Below are 22,060 nucleotides of genomic sequence, written 5' to 3'. Positions count from 1 at the left end.
TATCAGCCTTCTCCTATGCGGAGCTACTGTATTGGACCAGGCGCAGTGGGAGGGTGGCATTTAGGTGAGGGCTGGTTGTTGCAGGATGACCTGTACTTACACCTATCTTATGCAGGCTTGTGCTATGCTCTGAACCAGAGCTTTATTTACCATATAGGCACCTGAGGTCCTCTGCATAGGGTGGCAGCTTTAGTGAGGTGGCCCTAGGGGCGTTTGGCTCCTCCCATGCCGGGCCCCTTGCTTACCTTTACAGCACCAGAGGGGATGCAGGGGGGCCGCATCACTAGTGTAGAGAGAGCAAGTGGGCTCTCTGCACTAGCAGAGCCGAATTTCCATTTTAAAAAACCGAGTTCAGCTCTTAAAGTTACCAGGAGAGGCTTTTTGCTGCCCCTGGTAACTTTGGAGGCGCTATCGCTTCATGGTAGCAGTGCCCCTTGGTGGCTCTCAGGTGCCTACATGGTAAAAGTAAAAATTTTCCTAAATAAAAAAAACTCCATTGCCACCGCCGGATAAGGGGTACCTGGATAACTTTGCCAGCCAGAAGTGACATAATATATACACAAATTGCGTCACTTCCGCCACTTCACACTGCACATATGCCGATGGGGCACACTTTGGTTCAGTCCCTAGAGTGGCACCGCAGCAAAATACAGCACTGCTCTGAACCTAGCACTGGATTACCAATCTGGCCCTAGGAGCAGGGCAACCCCAGACACAAGTGCTTTTGGAATGAGTAAGGGGCACAATTTTGCAGCCCTTAGTTCAGTACTTGCATCTGGGGTTGTAGTAAATTACACAATAGACTCTTTAACCCATAAAAGTTTGCCCTGGAACAGTAACTCATAGCAACCAAAAAGATATTTGCTTTTAAACAGGTGACTAGTAAATGCTACCTGCTGATTTGTTGCTATGGTTTACTGCTCCTGGGCAAATTTAGTGTCTTTTATTGTATAACCCCATAGAGATGTTCTGACTAAGGGTATTTTGGCCCCACAATTTTTTTAACATTTCCAATTTAGTGGACGCAACAGCAAAAAAGACAAACACTGTTTTCAACCGCAGGTACATTTATAAATAACATAAATAACTATTTTTTATTACTATTAATATTATATAATAATCGATTTATAGCAGAATGCTGCTTAGAAATATATTTCCTTTCATTACGCATTTTTTTTCTTCATTCTTAGGGTGGAAATCCCCTTTATGCCTGTATAAAAGGAAGGTGTGGGGTTTTGATATGAAAATATACCCACCCAGAGCTATGCGTTCTGTGGTGCCCTAGAGGGTTAAATAAAAGCTGAGCAGTAAACTCATTTAACCCTGACAATAATGGACACAATTTTCTGTCAGGACCGGTTTTGTGATATCACTTCATTGTGCTATTTATCTTATCAACTTCCCCTTAAATGCATTTGCCAGATTAGCAGGAGCAGCCCATGAAACTGTACCGGGCTGCCTTTAAAACACAGCCTGTCCAAAAACGACAGATCGAAAAAAAAACCCCAGAAATGTGAAGCAGGTTGATAAGATTTGTCTTTATCTCCACAGGATATGAGCAAGCACACACCTCCAGCCGCCTGGGTGAGGGCAAGGAAAATCCGTCTGTAGTAGCGGGAGAAGTCCTGTGGCATGCACAGCAAGGACAGCACAAGGAGGAGTCAGATTACAGTAAGAATGGGCAGTGCAGGAGCCGGAGTAGATCAGACAGGGGATTGACTGCCTGGGCTGCACAGCGCTCACACAGCACTCACACATGACTGGAGCAATGCTGTTGCTGCTGCTGCTGCTGCTGGGGGATTCTCCACTCGCTGTTGCTGCGCAATGAAGGAACCCGGTGTGACAGGTCAGCCCTGGGCAGGAGTTACTGCACAATAGTCAGCAGCTGGGCTAGCCTTTGGGAATGAGAAACATCATGTATTTTGGTAAGTGCTTTTCATTAGTCCTCAGCTTCAGTGGTTTCAATGAAAGCAGCTGTTTTGACGTGGACATATTCATCTCTTGCACCCAGCCAGCACTTTGCTTATTCTGTGTTTTTTGTTTTTTACTTCTTTGGGGGACTGATGTGTAAAGACTTGGGGTAACTGCAGGTCCCTTTTGTGTAGGGGGGGGTCATTCTATGGTTTCTGCCAATGGACTGCTTGCACTAGTAGCACAGAACAGAAAGTTAGCAAGTTGCCTTATTAATCATGCAGAATGGGGGAGCAATGTGGGAATTAGGTGGTCAGTGCTGTGTAATTGTTAGGGGATCACTTAAAGCAGAAAAAAAAATTCACTCTTGTGTTGGGAGAACCTCTGTATTGCACATACCCCCTGCTAACATGTCAGCAGAGCCAGAAAATCCATTAGTTGCAGTAAAATCACCCACCGGAGAGCTCACAGCTTTTAATAATGTGTTTTCAGGGAGTTTGGTTTTAATTTTTGTTGTTAAAGGCAACCTCTAAGCTTTCCAGTACCTTGACCCATAGGACTGAACCGTGCTGTGGCTTTCTGTAGGGCCAATCAGGTACCCGCGACTGGCTTGTGATTGGCATATCACTGTTAAAGTGCAAATTAGCTATGTCTGCCTGTAATATTTTCTGAGCTCTATAGCCTTATTGATTTATTCTATGCACCCATTCATAACGTTCAAGGTGAAAAACCACAGTAATATTTTACAGGGGCCATGTAGTAAAGACTTCACGCCACCACCTGCTATATAATTTCTTCACCAAATCTCCATAAGGATTTTATTAAGAACTATGTTTATTTTTAAAGGTGTTTTGTGAATTTAAACTGCTCCATGGTTCAAGCTCTTTTCATCTTCAAAAAGTAACATGTGGTTTACATGTAGGCAGGGTTACACTAAGCATTAAAGCATAGGCACATAAGGGGTTAAACTGGACTTTAGAGGAAGAATCACAGAGAATATGGGACTGTCTGCTGGTTAGTGGCGAGCAGTTTATGAGACTAAGTACCAATGATAATGATTCCCTTGAGTCATGTAAGGTTAGAAGGCTTAGAGTTTAACTGGCTAGCTGTCAGGCTGTATGCAAGAAAAATATGAAAATTGTGGTGTATGTGTATTTGGTTCTTAACATATATTTTCCAGTATAACTAGCAGGTGTATACTAAGCTTGCATTCTAATGTCATCTGAACCAATAGCTCTGATTTGACAGCAATACCCTTGAAAACATTTTATTTGGATGCCAAGTTCTTAAGCAACAAGGATTCAGTTAAAGGAGAATACAGAATTTTAGATAATGCTCCCGCTGGTTCAAGACTGTTTTCTGTCATGCAGTGTCATAAGAAACTGTATTTATGTGGCCTATTATATTGCATACAGTATAAATCATTTGTAAAGGAAGCATCTGCACACAACAGACTGCTTGCACACAGTGCTGTCTTCAGTATAGCCAGGTATCTTTGCTCCACAGGACCAAGGGATGGAAATAGAATTCAGGGGGCTGGGGTCCCATTGGGGGGAAAAAAAATAATGAAACTCAAGTATGTTCATAATGCAGCTTACTAGCCATGATGACTATGTCTCTCAGCACCCTGGAACGGCCTCCAGCTGGACATTATAGTACTACAACTGGCTAGCATTGTAGTACAACAGCTGGACGGCCAAAGATAGATATCCCTGGTGTATAAAAATAGCATTATCCATCTTTTGTGATTTTAGCAATGTTTTGTATCTTAGACGGGCCCCTCTCATGCTGGAGGCCCCTCAGCCAATTGTTTCCCTTTAGCACCATGAGGGGGTCTCATTATTAAAAATAAATGGGTATATGAACATATATATATATATTTATATATATTACACACACACTCAAAAGAAAAGAAACATATCCCCACATACAAATCATATAATTCCTAGTTGTGTGTAGCACTAAATGAAGGAACATACTTTTCTTGAGTCATGGAAAAGAGCAGCAGGGGAAGGCTGGGCAAGCACTCTCATGAGGAAAACAACATATTACAAACTAGTGCCTTGAAAACATAAATGGAATTTGCCTAATAACGTTGCAGAATAAGAATCTCCAACAGACAATGGAAGAACGTATGAAATTCTGAGGATTGTTATTGAACTCTAGTCTTCTATATCAAATCGCATGATTTTGTAGTTCTCTGTTTGGATTTGCAGAAGTTCTTGGCTTAATGCACTCTCAAACTAATAAGGGAGCATTATAAAAGACATGCTTATTATGAAAACCAAATGCTAATTTGGCAGTAAACTCAAGGTGTAGGAGTCATGTAGCAATGTCACGCGATTATTTCAGCGCCTTCAGTTAAAAAGTTAGGGCGTTCCTTTCTTTTTTTTCATTTGTATCTGTGCAATTTTGGGATAAAAACTTGAAAAACATGGTTTCTGTTGAATTTCTATTGCATTCTACTGTAGATTCAGTACACTGCATACAAATGTATTTTAACACTCATAGCAAAGCAAGTATCTGTTCAGTTGTGGTATAAACCTTTATAAATAATCTGAAACCCCCGAGGAAATGAGAAAAGGTGTGTGAAAACAGCTCTCCACTTTATTCTTCGCGTTGAATGTGCAAGTGTATAAAAGATTCCATTGTAGCACTCAGTACCATTGTAACGTAGTATAAAGAAACATTGTCCTTGCAGTGCTATCCGTAAAGAAAACTAGCTGATGTAAACATTCTTAATAGGCAGTTAAAGAACTAAAGCTTATCTATCTATCAGTCGTATAGGTTACATAAAATGGAATACTACTTTGTATAGCACTGCATTTAATGCACAGAGTGCAGGTATATTAATGCCAAATGTCAGCTTCTATCTATTATTATTTTTGCTTCCCCTATTAACTCCTTTGTTAACATATAATCCATAAAAGTAATGATTTAAGTACAAACAAGGAAACAAGTAGTACAGGTATGGGATCTGTTATCTTTAATGTATTGGATATAGGGTTTTCCAGATAAGGGGTGTTTCTTTCATTTGGAGCCCTTAAAAAATCATTTAAATATTTAAAAAAAAACAAAAAACCAATATGATTGTTGTGCCACCAATATGGATTCATGCAGATTAGATAAGATCAGGTACAAGATATTGTTGTATTAATTCAATACATTTTCAAATAGGACTCTATGGGGAACTTAATCCTGTAGCTTTCTGGATGATAGGTTCCCTGATAGCGGAATGAGGTTGCTGATTTGTTCTTCTTAGCAGATATGTGCAACCTCACCTGTATGTTATGATTGTGGTTTAAAGTAAAGTAACCAAAATCACTAGAAGCATTCATTTCATTTGTAACTCTCAGTTCCTAATCTGGATAAGTGGACCCTAATGGCATAGTGTTCTTGTAAGCCTGCTGAGCTGTTGCAAGTCATGCTAAACGAAACCCTTGAAGTGACAGTTATCGATGGAGCATTATGGGATGGTCATCTGTCCGTGTAAGAGAAAGTGAGGCACCATGTGGCAGCACAACTGAGTGACCATTGCCTCTTTTCCTTAATGCCTCGTTAACAATTTTAAAAAGAGGATTTTTTTAGGGGTTTTTTCTGCTTAGCTCTGGCCAAAGTGAAATGACTTGTACTTTCTGGAAAACTTGGCAAGCTTTACAGGAATTGGAGCAGCTGTAACAGAGTTGAAGTATTTGGAATTTTTATTTTATCTTTTTACAACCCTATCATAGTCTCGTATGAAGACTGTACGTTACAAACAAAACAAAGTCATAAAAAAGCAGAACTGATAGGTCACAAGATTAATGCAAACACTACAAACTTCCCCTGTCTAGTGTTTTCATTTTCCAAGATTTAGATTGGTTCCCAGGAAAGTCCTTAAGCTAGCAGTCATGCTTCCTCTGCATTTAAATGCTGTATCTCTGTGCACATTAGGTATTTTTTAATGGAAAATTGTAAACACAGACACAGATGAACACTCCAGGTGTTTTTATACCTTATCTCATCCATAAAAGTAACACTGTTAGAATATTTCTCCCATTAGTTATATTCACCCATGTTTATCTTACCTCCAGAAAGGAGGACTTTTCTGTGTTTACATTTAGTTTGCCTGTGTGTATGTGATTTAATATTAAATATATACCCAAGATTTTATATTGCTATGGACCATTTTTTGCTTTGTTTCTGTTCCTACAAGAACCTTTGTGGCTGATGGGTGCTTAGATTGCATTAACCTTGTTTTCCCTGGCAACAAATCACATAAAAATGATTTGCTGATTGGTTGCTTTGGGCAGATGTTCTTGTTCAGAAATGATATTAGTATATGAGCTAAGGGACTGGGTTCAATGCCCAAATATAGGTCTTTCTTAGTGAAGTGCATGGGTGCGCGTAAATTGCTGTTTTTACTTCATCTTCTGGTTCCTGAATTTTCTTCTTTGTTTCTGACCCTGCTAATTGCTGCCTGCCCCAAATATTGCCTAAATTGTGACGCTGAGCCTTCTTAAATCCTTGGATAACATGTTTTGGACGTTGGCCCAGATTTCAACCCGTTAAGGGCCTTGACAAGCAGTCACATAGAGAAGCTATAGGCTAATGTTATAGGTTCCTGGGGGGCAAGAGTATGCTTCTTAGTGCTCATCTAGCACTCTGCTGCTTATGCTAAAGTGAAAATCCGAATGATGAAGTTAAGGGGTGGGAGAAGGGACATCTACATGCCTTCCCCACTCTATTTTAGGGATAACAATACCCCCAAACAAAGTAGGTCTTTATAAATATACTGCATAAACAAGCTCATATGTAAAACCCTGCTTAATCTAAATAATCAATTTTTATCAAAATATACTTTTTTAGTAGTATGTGTTATTGGGTGAACCTAAATAGAAAACTGCCATTTTAAGAATCATAGGATTCACACAAACAAGCCAAGGCACACATACATGCTAGGTCACATCAGCCAAATAATGAACAGAGTTCTATCTGTTGGTTAAGTATTTATTCTTGGGGGGTTTCGTTTTTTTAAGGGGCTACACTCAGGTCTCTGTTCTATAAAACCAATTTGGGCTGCAGGCATTCTTCAAGAGCAGGCATTTTTTGCATACCACCTAACATGAGGCAGCATCCTGACATGAAGGGTATCTGCCTGTTACATGGTGGTAACATGTAACCCCCCCCCCTCCAAAACGCGAGTTTTTCGGCGTCTTTACGATTTTTGCGTAAAAACGCGAGTTTTTCGTAGCCATTACGAAAGTTGCGCAAAGTCGCGATTTTTTCGTAGCGTTAAAACTTGCGCGAAACGTCGCGCCTTTTAAGTTTTAACGCTACGAAAAAGGCGCAACTGCGCGCAAGTGTTAACGCTACGAAAAAAATCGCGACTTTGCGCAACTTTCGTAATGGCTACGAAAAACTCGCGTTTTTACGCAAAATCGTAAAGACGCCGAAAAAATCGAGTTTTTACGCAAAAATCATAAAGACGCCGAAAAAATCGCAAAAAATACGAAAAAGTCGCAAAATGTTCGTTTCCAATCGGAATTTTTCAAATTCGGATTCGAAATCGTGTCTTAGTAAATCAGCCCCTATATGTCCCACAACTGCTTTACAAATGCAGAGCTGGCCAAAAAACCCAGAGTTGGGTTTTATTCCATGCCAGTGATGCAGTTGGTATTATATATTATTATATATAATTATTATATATATATAGTATTATATATATTATATATAGACTAGTTAAAAAATGTTTTTATTTTTGTAATTGTGTAATGAGCGTGTACATGCTTTTTGTTTGGGTGGTGTTGTCTAGAATGGAATGAAGATGGCTGAAATGGCAAACTGTAGTTATTTTCGCAATGTTAATCATCGTATGTGTTATGTTGCTTCTGGCTCTTGGGCTAGGTCCTCCTTAATCCATTCTGCTGCTGTGGACTGCCTTCTTGCTTTTATGGAGATGCACTTAGGCCTATGCTGATGCACTTAAGCCTATTACAGCTTGTAAAGGGAACATATAAATGTTATCTTCTCCTGTGGATTTTGTACATACACTCTTAGAATTCCATAAAGAAAAAACTAAGATGAGATTTTTCCTGCTTTAAAATGCTCTGAGTGGCTTTTCATAAGAGCCATCACCAGGCAACTTATTCACTAAAAAAGGCCAGGGGGTTTATTTACTAAGGTAGATGCTAAATTGCACAGGTATTATTTACTACACGATTTGCTATAAGTTGGAAAAAGAAAAGCAAAGACCTGATTGGTTGCTTTTGGTAACTACATTTCTGTTAATAAATCAGGCTTTTTACTTATTTTTTTATATTATTGCTTACAAACACTTAAGAGTTGTTCTGCTTTGGGAAGTGATAAGGTGTAAATTGAGCTATTGGGCTGCAATCATACAACTTAGACAATAACATTTTACTTAATTACAGGGTTATAACTGTTGAATTGATGGTTTTGAATTGTTTATTAATAACTAGCCCATTGCATCTGCCTGTCAACCACTGAGGTCTCACTGCAACTGTCTGTTTACATGAAAGAAGTGGCACTTATACTCATTAAAATTGAGTGAGGACTGCAAGCATTAGCTGCATCCATAAATGGGTTAACATTTATTTTCATTACATTTTCATTTCAAGGGTGCCCTAATCAATTGCTTTTATTAACACTATATACAAACAGCATAGCATTTGTACAGGGCGCTGCAATAGGCACCACCACTCTGCCTGGCCACTCTTCTATCCATGCACTGTTCTGATCAGAGTCACTTAGCTCCTTTACCTGACGTCTCAAGATGTTGACATGAGGTCTGGGGCATGGGACAAGTTCTTGATACTGGAATGGAAAATTGTCCCCCTTTAATGTGCAAGATCAGCTTTCCACTGCCAACAAAAGGAAGCGCCAGTGGAAATGCCTACGCATCACTTCAGTTTTCCAAAGTCATGCAAAGTTGCCTGCAGGAGGAAACTTTGTGTGACTTTGGTTTGTGCGACTTTGGAAAACCAAAGCGATGCGTAGGTGTGACTAATCACTCCGAAATGCCTTACCACTGGCAACTGGGACATTAGGCTAAAAGAGTTGGAGACTGCGGGGAGGCAGGGAACAGAGGTTGATGGTAGTGATGAGTGAATCTGTCCATTTTGCTTCACCGAAAAATTTGCGAAAGGCCGCTACCATGCAACTTTATTGAAGCAACCGTGACTTTTTCCTCACTCGCCGATTTTTTTTCACTGAATTTTATTTGCGCCCAAAATCCTCCAATGGCGAAGTCTGGAATTATGTTGCAAATCCATGCCTAGCAAAAAATTGCGCTCATCACTAGAAAAATAACCAGATAGATTATTAACGGGATAGTGATACATTTCCAAGTGATCAACTAAACTACCTATTACAATATGAACACAAGGGGGCCCATTTATCAATGTACGATTGAGTCTGAATACTAAAAATTCTTATTTTTTCTAAGTTTTAGAATTGTGTGTATTTTCTGCGATTTTTTTGTTAATTTGCTCAACTTTTTCATACTTTGCGTCAATTTGTGCAACAAAATCGTATTTGTCGCAACGAGTACTAAATTTTCGGATCGGTATTGTGACTTTCCTTTGGCCAGGTTGGAGCTGCAGAGTGCCATGGGTGTCCTATGGGAGGCTTCCAAAATCTTGCACAGAAGGATCAAAATTAGAAAGTTTTTTGCGCCGTTTACGATCGAAAATTTCAGAACTTTCAGGCCACACAACAATATTTTCGTATGACAACGGTGCAAAATTTTCACGCTTTTAGCACACATCAGAAAATATTAGATTTAATACGAATTTTTTGTATCGTAGTTTAAGAAGTCCGAAATTCGGACTTTGATAAATGGGCCCCAAGTTATTGTGAAAAATCTGGTGTATTTATCAAACTGTATTATGGTTTTAGGGAATCAAAATTTTGGTGTAAAAAGGAGAGTAAGTGCTATGTAGAACTGCTGATTGCCATTGCTGCTTCTTATGCTGTTTTTTTTTTGTTGACACGTGATATTCCCAATTCACTTGAATCAGTAATCGTCTGAGGTTGTGTCACAAACAGTGTAAATTATAGTTGGCTGATGGCATAAAAGTTAAAAATATAAGGATATAATGCTAAAATATTGTTGCAGTACTTTCATCTGTCCTATTTAATAGCTTCCACGGTATTTTCTATATGCTTTAAGGTATCATTTGCTAAGGCACTGACTGATGTAGAAGAATATTCTACTTTCAATAACATTTTATTAAAGCATATGTCAGGGGAGAACCAATGCTGGGTAAACTAGTCATTTTGCTGCTTGTGTAGCGCATAATTCTTTTTTTATCTCTTTGGTCGAGCCATTTAAATTTCCTACAGTAAGTGGTGTCTGGGTATTGCAAGGATCCTTTTGGCCATAACCAAAGATAAATGTTTGAAATCTGCAAAATGATGAATTCAGTGAATGTGCAGGACTCCTTTAATCAGTTTGGATTTCTTTTTTTTTACTTGCTGTTCCACATATGTGCCTGCAAATTTGGTGCCCAGAATCTCTGTTGCTTACTTTTGTCTCTATAAATATATTGTAATCTGTCTAACACAGACAGATACAGACACATAGCCAAGTCTTTGTCTTTGATATTTAAATGTGGCTTTTTTGTGTACAAAGTGAGACTTTTTATTTATTGATTTCTCTCTTACCATGTTCTATATGTCTTCAGTAGTTTGAGAAGCCAACTGGTTTAACTTTAAATTTAAAATAGAGATAGGTTGACATTGGTTGGAATAGTACTGACCATGTAATTCTGGCCAAACAGAATTGCTTCCTAGAAGTGGGATTTTTCAAAGAAGAGAAAAACTTTTGGCTACATTGAAGCACTTTTAGAGTTTTTACCCTTACTTTTGTCATTTAAAGTATTGCTACATGCTTAAAGCGGAAGATTTTCATCTTTAAGTTAGAACTACTAAACTAAATCTGAATTAATTCATTGACATCCTCTCCTGTCTTTTTACAGTTTGCATAATAAAATGTCTGTTGATGGGAGTCACAGACCCCAGCAGCCAAAGCTTATTGCTCTGTGAGGCTAGAATCTTACCATTGTTACTTTAAATAATTTCTCTTTCTATTTAGACCCTGTTCTATTCATCTTCCAGTCTCTCATTCAAACCACTGCCCGGTTGCTATAGTAAATTGGACCCTAGTCACAAGAAAACTATAATCCAAACTAGAAACTACTAAACAAAAAAGTAAACAAATGAAAAAACATAAAAAATGAAGACCAGTTTGAAATTTTCAAAAAGTTAATTTAAGGTAAAAAAAAATGTGAATGTTGTACTTTGTTGATCAGTAATTGTGTTTTTACAGTTGTCATGTTTATGACAAGTTCAATTCTTCTGGAATAGGAAGACACGGGGGAGGCCTAGGCAAGGGTAAAACTGCAGTCTGGGTCAGTACATGTATAGGATCCATTTTCTGGAAACCCTTTTCCAAGTTTCAAATTAGGGAAAGGCCATCTCCCATAGACTCCATTTTAAACAAATTATTCTAATTTTTAGAAATGATTTCCTTCTTCTCTGTAACATTAAACAGTACCTTGTACTTGATCCAAACTAAGATATAGTTAATCCTTATTGGATGCAAAACAATCCTATTGGATTTATTTACTGTTTAAATGATTTTTTTTAGTAAACTTAAAGCATGGAGATCCAAACTACAGAAAGATCCCTTAGATGGAAGACCCCAGGTCCCGAGCATTCTGGATTACAGATCCCATACCTGTAATGCCTTTGTAGATCTTTGGGGCAAACAAAGCACATTAAAAATAAATATACTTTCAGATCTTACTATTTCCATTAGGCAAACCCATTAGTAAAATGACAAAAGTAAGGTATACTGGCCCTTTATGTGTGAATGCATGAAATAATTTGCCGTTTAATAGGCTGTAAGCACAGGGACTGCTTACTCATGTTAGTTGCATAATGATGCTTAATTAGTATTGACGAGGTCCTGTATAGCATTGTTGTACCTCTTTTTGCACAGCTTTATACATATATTTAATGTATATTAATGAATAGCCATTTCTAGAGATTCTTTGGATGGGTATTTCACTGCATTTTTCTTGAAATTCTTCTACCACATTTAAACAGTGTATATTAAACACTTCTTCCATGAAAACATCAACTGTCAACACTTATTCAATCTGTTCTCTTATGCCCTTGAAATTTCACAAAGTTTCGGGGGTTTCAGGCAACCTTATTAAATGTTGAGAAATTACTGAATTTATGTATCATTTAATTCCTAAAGCGATGCCTGAAACTACAAGGTTCAGTATACTTTAAACAGCCACACATGCCAGCACATGTTCATGTTGACAGCAACAAGGTTCGATAGTGGCTTTTTGGGGTACCTTGGGGCTGCATCATTCTGCTACAGTTTGTTTTCTGTCAGCTTGAGGTACTTTCTTTGACATAATGCTCCGTGTCTCAAGGCGACCTTTTAGATGTTAAATATTTGAGAGACGCTTTCCTAGTGATATTTGCTCTTTAAGTTGGCTATATCTGTACCAGCTTTTCATCAGGTTGTGTACAGATGTATCTGCTGGAGGCTACATGAATGAATACACTGTTATTCTCATGCTTCCCTTTCCACATCTTCTTTCTTTATTCATAAAGATTTTTTTCCTTGGAGAAAGCATGGATAAGATCCGTCATGTGTGGTAGTAAGCTTGCCAGGAGAAATAAAACTGTGCAAATATTAAAATAATCTAGAAGGGACCGAGGCACAAGAAATAGAGAATCAGACTGGGATGTATGAACGCTCTATTTTTTTTTTACACATGTCAATCAATTTTTCAGCATTGTGTGCTCCAGGTTTGACCTTCGTTTGAACCAAAGCTGTCATCTTGTTACATGCCCTTTTTTTTACATGTGTCATATAATAGGCATGTGAAGTGAAAGAAACCGAGTCCTTGGTTTTCTGGGGAACCTGGGGCAACTTCATACACACACATACGGCAGAGCCTAATAACTGAATTGAACAAAAGATGAGAAGCTGTGGCAATATAGCCACTCCACTCACAGTGGCTGACTTCTGAAAGGGTTTTGAGCTGGCAGAATGTTGTGCCATATGTAACATGCACTAAAGGTGCTATAAAAGCCTGCTACATCTGGTAAAATGCAAAGTTCCAAATTGGAAGCAGAGGACTTTTCCACGTGGGTTGTGCTACTTCCTTCATTTTTTCAGGGTGAAATACATATGTTGACACTGCACTTCTCCATACTCCATGCCATACTTAACAAAGTAAAAGCCATACAATTTTTTGTTGTCTTCAGAATCCATTATTGGTTAGTGTATTGGTCAGTGTAATTGATCTAATATTCATATTGGCCTCCATGGTTCAGCTTTCAAATTAGAAACCAGGATAGGTGCTTAGGCAGGCCATGCATAAAGTGATCCACTTATTTGCCCTAGGTCATTAATAAAAACCTGGGTGTTTGAACAGGTTGGCCACCCAGTATTTAACTATATGATCTTATGGAAGACAAGGGTAGACCTGTTAACCTCAGCCCAATTTGATCTTAATCCTGTGGGATTTCACAGTTTTATCTGACTGGACCCTGATCAGATATCAGTCAGGAAGAGCATTGCATTGGCCCATAGTCAAACAATGTCTGGTTGTGGATAAGTGCCTCCTAATGCTTTGGTGCATCCATAGTGGGCTGGTGTAACCACAGATGGACAGTTCCAAGATACCAATATTCTCTACCAATTTGGATCATGTCTTGAAATGTACTGCATCCTTTAAAAAATTTGTGTGTGAGTGTTTTAATTACAAATCATTTTTGAAATGCTTCAACTAAATATTTTAGTCATATGTAAGAATAAATTACCATTTTATGATTAAGATATAGGCAACATAAACCTCAGAGAAAGTATGTTTTCTTTTGTTAACAATGCGAGTGTAATAAACCCCATCAACAGTAGCACCAATGCTGTCTCAAACTGCATTTGTTATATGGATGAACTAGACTGAGACAACATTTACCAGTTACTGCAGACACGCATTTTGCATTCAGTTTAGAGGAATGGTGGCCACTTTGGAACACCAAGTCACCAAATCAAAAAGGTGGTCCAGGTGCACAAGACCTTCAGCATAAGGAGCGGTAATCCATCAACAGCAAAGAAGTGGGCATTCAGGCACTAATGGATACCACAAGTGCCACAAAAATAAAAGTAAATAAAATAAAAACACATACACTGCAAACTATAAAATTTGCACAAAAGCAAATTCAGTCCCCCAAAAGTGTTTAGATGAACTGAATCTAAACCCTTGTCATCTGACTTCTTGTTCCACTTTCCCCCACCACCCGTTACTGTAAAAAATCCTTATTTTTCTTGCTCTGCTTAGGATAGGCAGATTTGTGGGCAGGCCACAAAAGCCCAGGCCTAGGGCGGCAAAGATTTGGGGGCAGCATACCGTCCCCCGGCTGCATCTGAACTGGGGAATGGGCGGGAGATTTTGACAGCTGTTTGAATCCCCTGGCCGCCCAGTCCCCAGTTCTAGAGATAGGAGGAACTGCAGGGAGAAAGTGAAGGTTGTGCAAGCAAGTAGGGTGTGGGTGGGGGTGTAGGAGCGAGTATGTGAGGTGGGGGGCTGCGAGGAGTTGAAGGGGGGCGTGGCCTAGGGATGCACCATCTTTAAATCCAGTGCTGGCTTCTGATACCCTTCTGTTAGAGCTGTCCAGCTGGAATGTGCAGTTTGAGCTATTTCTAGTTAGGCTAAGCTCTGTCCACTTTACATTTTTATGTCAGGTAGAGAGAATTGTGATAGCAATGGGAGTTAGGGGGATGGTTTAGTTAGTGGGTTTAGTACAAATTTGAATTTGCAAATTAGGGTGTGGATTCTGTTTCATAATTTTTGTATTTGGCCAAATGCTCACTCCCCCATGGAGGATTTGGCCAAATACAAAAATGATAGCTATATTTTCAGGTATGGGATCTCATATCCAGAAACACAACATTTATTCAGGAAGCTTAATATTATGGAAAGGCCATCTGCCTTAGTATGAATTTGTGTTCCATTGGTTTGCAAATCTTAAGCTATACACCGAAAGATCCACTTGTTTGGCTTCATTACCAACTGAGCAGATCTGGGCCTGATTTGGCCAGATTGGATTGACTGGGGGGGGGGGGACTGGAGGATTATGCCGCTTAATGTATAAATACTTATTCATGTCCTTGTTATATAAGGGTGTCTAAGCTACAGTTGCCAAATTTCATAGTGATAATCTATTATATTCTTTATAGTGGTTGCTATTCTGTACATCTGTTCATTGTTAGTGAGTAATGCTGAAAGTTTTGGAAGTGAGTAGTACACATAAGGGGCCCGATTCACTAAAGTCCGAAATAAGGAGTGCTATTTATAGCATGCGTTAAAAATCTTATCACTTCTTATTTTTCGCTCGATTCACTAAAAGGACACTTGTCATAATTAAGAAGCGATGTTCTTGGCGTTATTTATCTTACGATGACATATTTTAATGAAAAAAACTATGCGATAAGCGTTATAGGGGCCGATTCACTAAAGGTCAATAACGCTTATCGCATAGTTTTTTTCATTAAAAAGCATGCGATAATTAAGTACCGATTCATCAAAGTCATTTCGCATGTGTTAATCCGCATATCGCATGCACAAAAAAAACGCATTGCGTTAATTAGCGAATAGAAATAGTACTAACGCATGATTCACAAACACATATGAAGCGTTAAACGTGCAAAATATCGTGTTAATCTGTGTGAATATTAACCCTACTTGGGGCAGGCGGTACTTAAAGAAAATTGCAGTTCGTGAGCTATTGGCAACACAACATGGAGTTTGCAGTCGTATTTTTTCAAGTATATGTTGGCCCTAGAGTGATGCATCCTCCAGTTTTCAGGGAAATGGTGGTTTTCAGAAACTAATGGTTACGTGCGTAATATATTGCGCTCTGCATAATATATTGCGCTCTGCATAAAATATCGCGCGCTGCGTAATATCTTGTGCGCTGCGTAATATATTGCTTGAAAATATGTCATCGTAAGATAAATAACGCCAAGAACATCGCTTCTTAATTATGACAAGTGTCCTTTTAGTGAATCGAGTGAAAAATAAGAAGCGATAAGATTTTTAACGCATGCTATAAATAGCACTCCTTATTTCGGACTTTAGTGAATCGGGCCCTTAGTTCCCATCTCCTTGTGAGTATTGTAGCTGTCAGGATCTGGAATAGGAGCTTACATTGCTGGAATGGTTAGACGTGGTGGGATGATGTGTATAAGTGTCAGTGTAAATGGAATATGTCGTTTGAAGTCATCTTTTAAAAGTGAAAACATCTAAGACATAAACAGAGACACAAAACTTGTTTTTTACTGAAAAGGCATGTAAATACGTATACTCTATATTGATTGTATGAATACCTGTGCCGTTTTGCACCAGTGCTGTTTATGTACCTCTACTTTTAAAATGATTTAATAGAAACAAATGTTAAAAACAATAAAAGTATAAACATAGATTCCCATAGTTTGGAGAGTTTTGGGCTTTCCCACCACGTATGTAGCAGAGTTCCTGCTGCCTCGTAACCTGTCCACCACTTATTGCTGTACTCTGGGTTAATGTTTTTATTTTGGTGGGTGTCCAATGCCAATCAATAGCCTCTTTATGATTTGTGCATCTGGTAGCTCCACTCTTTGCTGTTAGCACTTTGTTCCACTTGCTGATTGTTAAACACTTGCAGTTTAACCCGTTAATTAATGTCTGTCATGATCAGGTGCTGCTTTTCCCATGCCGCTAAAATCCAGCCACCATTCCAGTTCCAGTTTAATGAAAAAGATCATTGTTCATGTTCAAGGTGCATGCGGTTCCATGAAGGTTAGGATGTACTGTATATTTAGCATAAGGCTTACTTTTTCTCGAGCTTTATTTCTCCTTGAATACTAGTGTTTCCAAATATACATCTGGCTAACAGTAACATTTCAAAGCATGAGTGATTTTCACTGTAAATACTGATTGCTTGCATGGTGTCTTTCACAGCTGCTGAAAAGCCAGCAGTGCACGGTCTGCTTGTCCGTAACAGAAACTGTACTCTGTCTGCATTCCCAGGCAGCTGACATGTCCATGTGAAACCTGATGTCTCCTTTTCCATATACCCTTTTTTCTATATTTCGGTTGATTACAGATCTGTGAGATACGAATTAGAGAAATGTTTTCCTAAGCAGATTAACAAAATTCAGTAGCAATTTCTAAAATGACTTCTATCTTTACTTAAATATTTGCGATTGCTCCATTTCTGTTATTATCTCGGAATGCTTGCACTTTGGCTAGAATTTGTAATAACTCATAGCAGAAAAATGTTTTTGATAACTTTGTAAGTCAATAGAGGATGAATTTTTTACTTTCTTATGGGTTTAGCTTCTCTTTGGTCCATTAAACACAACAATTGTTTCATTTGTAGCTGTCAGAGTTAAAGGGGGAAGAATCACTGCATTCCGACTTTTATACAGCATGTGAATTATGCAGATTGATGTTTTTCTTTCAATGTAATTTTCATCTTTTATCAGCAAAATACTGAAAGGCTCGGCAACAAACACACAGCCTGAACTTTAGACAATTATTTCAACATGACAGCCCCATTATGCAGATCTGTGCAAGAAAGGCAAATGTCGGGAAACTATTCTGTCAAGCAGATACAGAGTTTACTTAGTGTTGTGTGTTAGTTTCCCTGGATCCCTGGCAAGACACAAAGCCAAAGGCAATGAACACACATTGCAGCGTGACATGGTCCTTTGCACATTTCTTGTGTACTATAGATATTGATCAGAAAATGGAACATGTTTCAAATAAAAAGAGGGAGGACTTGCTTGACATCAGTATGAAAACCATTTGAGATCAAAATTCCAAACTTTTTACTCTTCAAAATAACTTGCTTATTAACAGTTAATTCAACTACTTGAAGACAAATCACTTAAAAATAAGAGGATTAAAAGCACAAAGAACTGTTAGTACTTACACCACTTATACACCTGAAAGGGATACTAATGTTATTTCATGACATGAGCAACGTCGGATCTTGACCCGCCCTTCTCCCAACCAAAAACCCCCTATTACCTCTTTTACTTACCATCCCCAATGAACACACAGACACCAATTCTTGGGGTGAAAATGGCCGCAGAACATTTATTTAATAACAATCAAAGTTTTAATTTAAAACATATCATAGAGAACAAATATGATACAAAACATCTCATAAACATCAACAAATGTTTGCATAACAAACAAACCAACTCTTAAAGAACCATACCGTAACAAGCCAATAACTGCGCAGCGCAACTGGCGCCGCCAGCTGCCCTTCTAGCCCGGAACCACCTGCCCAACAAAACTCACCTCCTGATCCACTTTCTTACCCCTGAGGTTCCAGGCATGCCAGCCCCAATTAACTATTAAACTCCCTTCCTAACCTAACCATTGTTTTTCCAAAACTCAATCACCCCGCCAACAACCCTTCAGTACCTCCACCTCTGTAGGGAGGGAGGGTGGGCGTTTTACTATACTGCCTAAAATGGATTGAGAAGCGGGAATGGTTTTACTGTACTTATACCCCTGCTTACGTTATCCCTGCATCTATGAATCCACCAATCCCCTTCAACTGGGAGTGGCTACGTCAGCCCTATGGCTCTGTCATGCCCCTGCTTCCCTATGTTTTACTACGGGTCATTGGGCTACTGTATTTTAGCAGTCCCGCTCCAGTATCTAATATACAGGAAATGGTATTTTTTCCAAGCTCATATATTTTATGGGCTAAGGTCATATTAGCTTGTGAACTACACAAGAGCACTGTAAATTGAGCTGCAGCCCATTCTTATCTATGGGAGATTGCACTATTGCAAAGTGAATGGTTGCCACGTATGGCGCCCATACACTATAAGATCCGCTCGCTTGGCGATGTCGCCAAGTGAGCAGATCTTCACCCGATATCCCCACCTACGGGTGGGCGATATTGCGTAGCAAGAAACTTTAAAAAAAAATAATCTGATTGTTTGGCCCTGGGGCCAAACGATCGGATTACATTTGTGGTTATGGGGCAGTCGGTTCGGGGACCGCATCAACGAGCCGATGCGGTCCCCGATCCGACTGGATTTTCTAACCTGGCCGATCGAGATCTGGCCAATTTCAGGCCAGGTATCGGTCGGCCAGGCTGCTCTGTTCTGCCCATACACGGGCCGATTAGCTGCCGAATCGTTCCAAGGGACCGATATCGGCAGCTATAGTCTGCCCGTGTATGGGGACCTTAAGTTCTCTACAAAAGATTCTAGATTGTAGCTGAAGTAATAGTAAAGATCAGTGTAGTGTAGGTCATTCTGTTGCTCCATAGGGCTTTATCTAAAATTGTGTTGATTTATGTTGTGTTCTTTTTCTATCTCTGAGATGGATAGAGTGGAGTTTATTGTCTCTGTTATACATGCTATATTTTTTTAAGTCCACTTGGTTTCTTTTTTGTAATATGTAATAATAAATATTGATTAATTGGAGTGCCCTGTTGCCTTTTTCTTTTTTTGATTGTATATTGTAAGTTCTCAGACAACCTCCTGTAGTGAATCCACCATTTTGTAAAGCTCAGTATCTCTAAACCTACTCAAAAAAGTAGGGAAAACTGTATTGAATTGATTTAGAAGTAGCACTTAACTGCTTTAATTAAAAGATAAAAAGTGAAGTGAATTGATTTAGGAGCAGCATTTAACAGTATGATAGTGTGGTGTTAGAGGAAAATTTAAACTTGCCTATTTATCGGCAACCTAAAGAATATTTGCTAGTGTGTATGGTTTCCCTAGTCAGGTTTTAGTGACTGTCACAAAGCACTGTTTTATTTTTACAGAGAAAAAGGAAATCAATTTTAAAAATATGAATTATATGATTAAAATGGAGTCTATGGGAGACAGGCTTTCCGTAATTCTGAGCTTTATGAATATCTGGTTTCCAGATAACGGATCCCATACCTGTATTATTAAAAAAAAAGGCAATATGCAATTTAAATAAAATATGACACAATGTTTTTATACATGGTATCTTTTATATGTACAGAAGGAATTGTTGTAAACCATTATATGCAGAAGTCTACTATTGTTGCTTCTAACTGCAATCAATGGTAAATGACCCAGAACCTTTATCAAAGTTTTGTTTAGCACTTTTTCTTAGTGCATCGATGTGCCAAAAGCCTTACCTTTTAGGTATAGTGCAGCCCATTTAACCTAGATTAATGGAATGTCAGGGCTAAATCTTTTCAGTATCTCCAAAAAATGTAGGATTGCCAAAGCTGAAATTCCGTCTGAGTTGTTATCATTTCTTTTACAGTGCATTGTACAAGCTTAAAAATGTCATTACAGGACCCTGTAATCCATACGCTGTGACACAAATGCACTAATTTGTATCTGTCAAACTGGCAGAACTTTTTGTTGACTGACAAAGAACTGTGACTTTAGGGGCTGACCATAGTACCCCTCTCTCTCTCTCTCTCTCTCTTTCTAATGGCATTGGAATTGGCCATAAACAGATTTCAAGAAAAGATGCATTGTGCTTGAAAATGTATTATCTAGGTTTGTAAAAAAAAAAAAATCTTTGTTTTTTTCTGCATATGTTTTCCTGTAATTGGGAGTACTATATCTTAACACTACTGAAAAGCTTGTATAATATAATATGTTAGTGCTGTTTGATGTACTGTAAGCAGGCTGTTTTGTAGTGTTGGTGCAGCAGTGACACCAACACTACTTTGTTTCAGTAGAAGTTGCTTGGCATATCCTGACAAATTGTCCTGGCAGTTGTTACTTATCATACACAGAGTTTGAACAGTACTGATTGGCATTTTAAAATTTTATTATCTGACCAATATTTTCAAATAAAAAAAAAATATGTTTTGTGGTATAACTTAAATTTTACAAACATACTGCATATATTGTTTTTAGAAGTTTGTATTTCAGATATTCAATATAATTAAGAGTCACAAGGGAATGTTCCCTGGCAATGGAAAGTCAAAACCCCCTCTTTTTCATGGTTCTCTGTAAAATACATTACTTCCACAACTAGAAACACCTTCCTTCGTTAAATATTACATATCTAATTTATTTTTGTGTTACCTTTGTATTTGGTGTAGGTAGTTAGGTCTCAAAAACTGCAAACAATAAATGAGGAGTTTTATTGGTTTTGTGATATGAATTCTTTTGGTTGGTTGTAGCTAGAATAAAATAAAATAAAATGCAAAAAGGGTATGACAAAATAATTTAGACAACAGGGGATCCTTTAATGTACTAATATGGATGAGCACAGAGACTGCAGTTAAGGTAACATAATTCTGTTAACATAAGCCTAGCATAAAAAAATATAATAGAATTGCTGTATTGCAATAATTTACAGCATCTTGCTTTTATTTCAGACAGTGAAAACAGAGAGAGCAATGTTTGACGTATGTTTGTCTGTAAAGAACATCAAATAGAGAAAAACATTTTTTCTGACTTAAATGAAGAGTTTGAATTTTCACTAATGGGTTTATGGTTACCTGTGTTTTCAAGAAATACTCCAGCATTCCCCAGTACACACCAACATTACCACAGTCATGGCCCAAATTGTTGGCACCCAAGAAATTTTTCCAGAAAATCAAGTATTTCTCACAGAAAAGTATTGCAGTAACACATGTTTTGCTATGCACATGTTTATTCCCTTTGTGTGCATTGGAACAGAACAAAAAAGGGAGGAAAAAAAGCAAATTGGACATAATGTCACACAAAACTCCAAAAATGGGCTGGAAAAATTTTTTGGCACCCTTTCAAAATTGTGGAAAAATAAGATTGTTTCAAACACGTGATGCTCCTTTAAACTCACCTGGGGCAAGTAACAGGTGTGGGCAATATAAAAATCACACCTGAAAGCAGATAAAAAGGAGAGAAGTTCACTTAGTCTTTGTATTGTGTGCCTGTGTGTACCACACTAAGCATGGACAACAGGAAGAGGAGAAGAGAACTGTCTGAGGACTTGAGAACCAAAATTGTGGAAAAATATCAACAATCTCAAGGTTGCAAGTTCATCTCCAGAGATCTAGATGTGCCTTTGTCCACAGTGTGCAACATTATCAAGAAGTTTGCAACCCATGTCACTGTAGC

The 22,060-nt window shown here is 38.4% G+C and overlaps 1 protein-coding gene across 3 annotated transcripts in view; it reads left to right on the top strand.

The window, feature by feature from the left end:
• Positions 1–1,504: 1,504 nt before the first annotated feature.
• znf385d (zinc finger protein 385D) overlaps positions 1,505–22,060 on the top strand; it is a 194,343-nt gene continuing 173,787 nt past the window's right edge. The window contains exon 1 of one of the 3 annotated variants that reach the window (XM_031904169.1): positions 1,505–1,925. In XM_031904169.1, coding sequence (XP_031760029.1) covers positions 1,904–1,925 — 22 coding nt within the window. In that variant the 5' untranslated portion in view covers positions 1,505–1,903. The remainder of the gene's footprint in view (positions 1,926–22,060) is intronic. The other 2 variants (XM_031904170.1, XM_002932412.5) reach the window with 2 other exon arrangements.

This window comes from Xenopus tropicalis, chromosome 6 (assembly GCF_000004195.4).
Source record: "Xenopus tropicalis strain Nigerian chromosome 6, UCB_Xtro_10.0, whole genome shotgun sequence".
NCBI classification, from domain to species: Eukaryota; Metazoa; Chordata; class Amphibia; order Anura; family Pipidae; genus Xenopus; species Xenopus tropicalis.
This window is presented reverse-complemented; position numbering and strand designations above follow the sequence as displayed.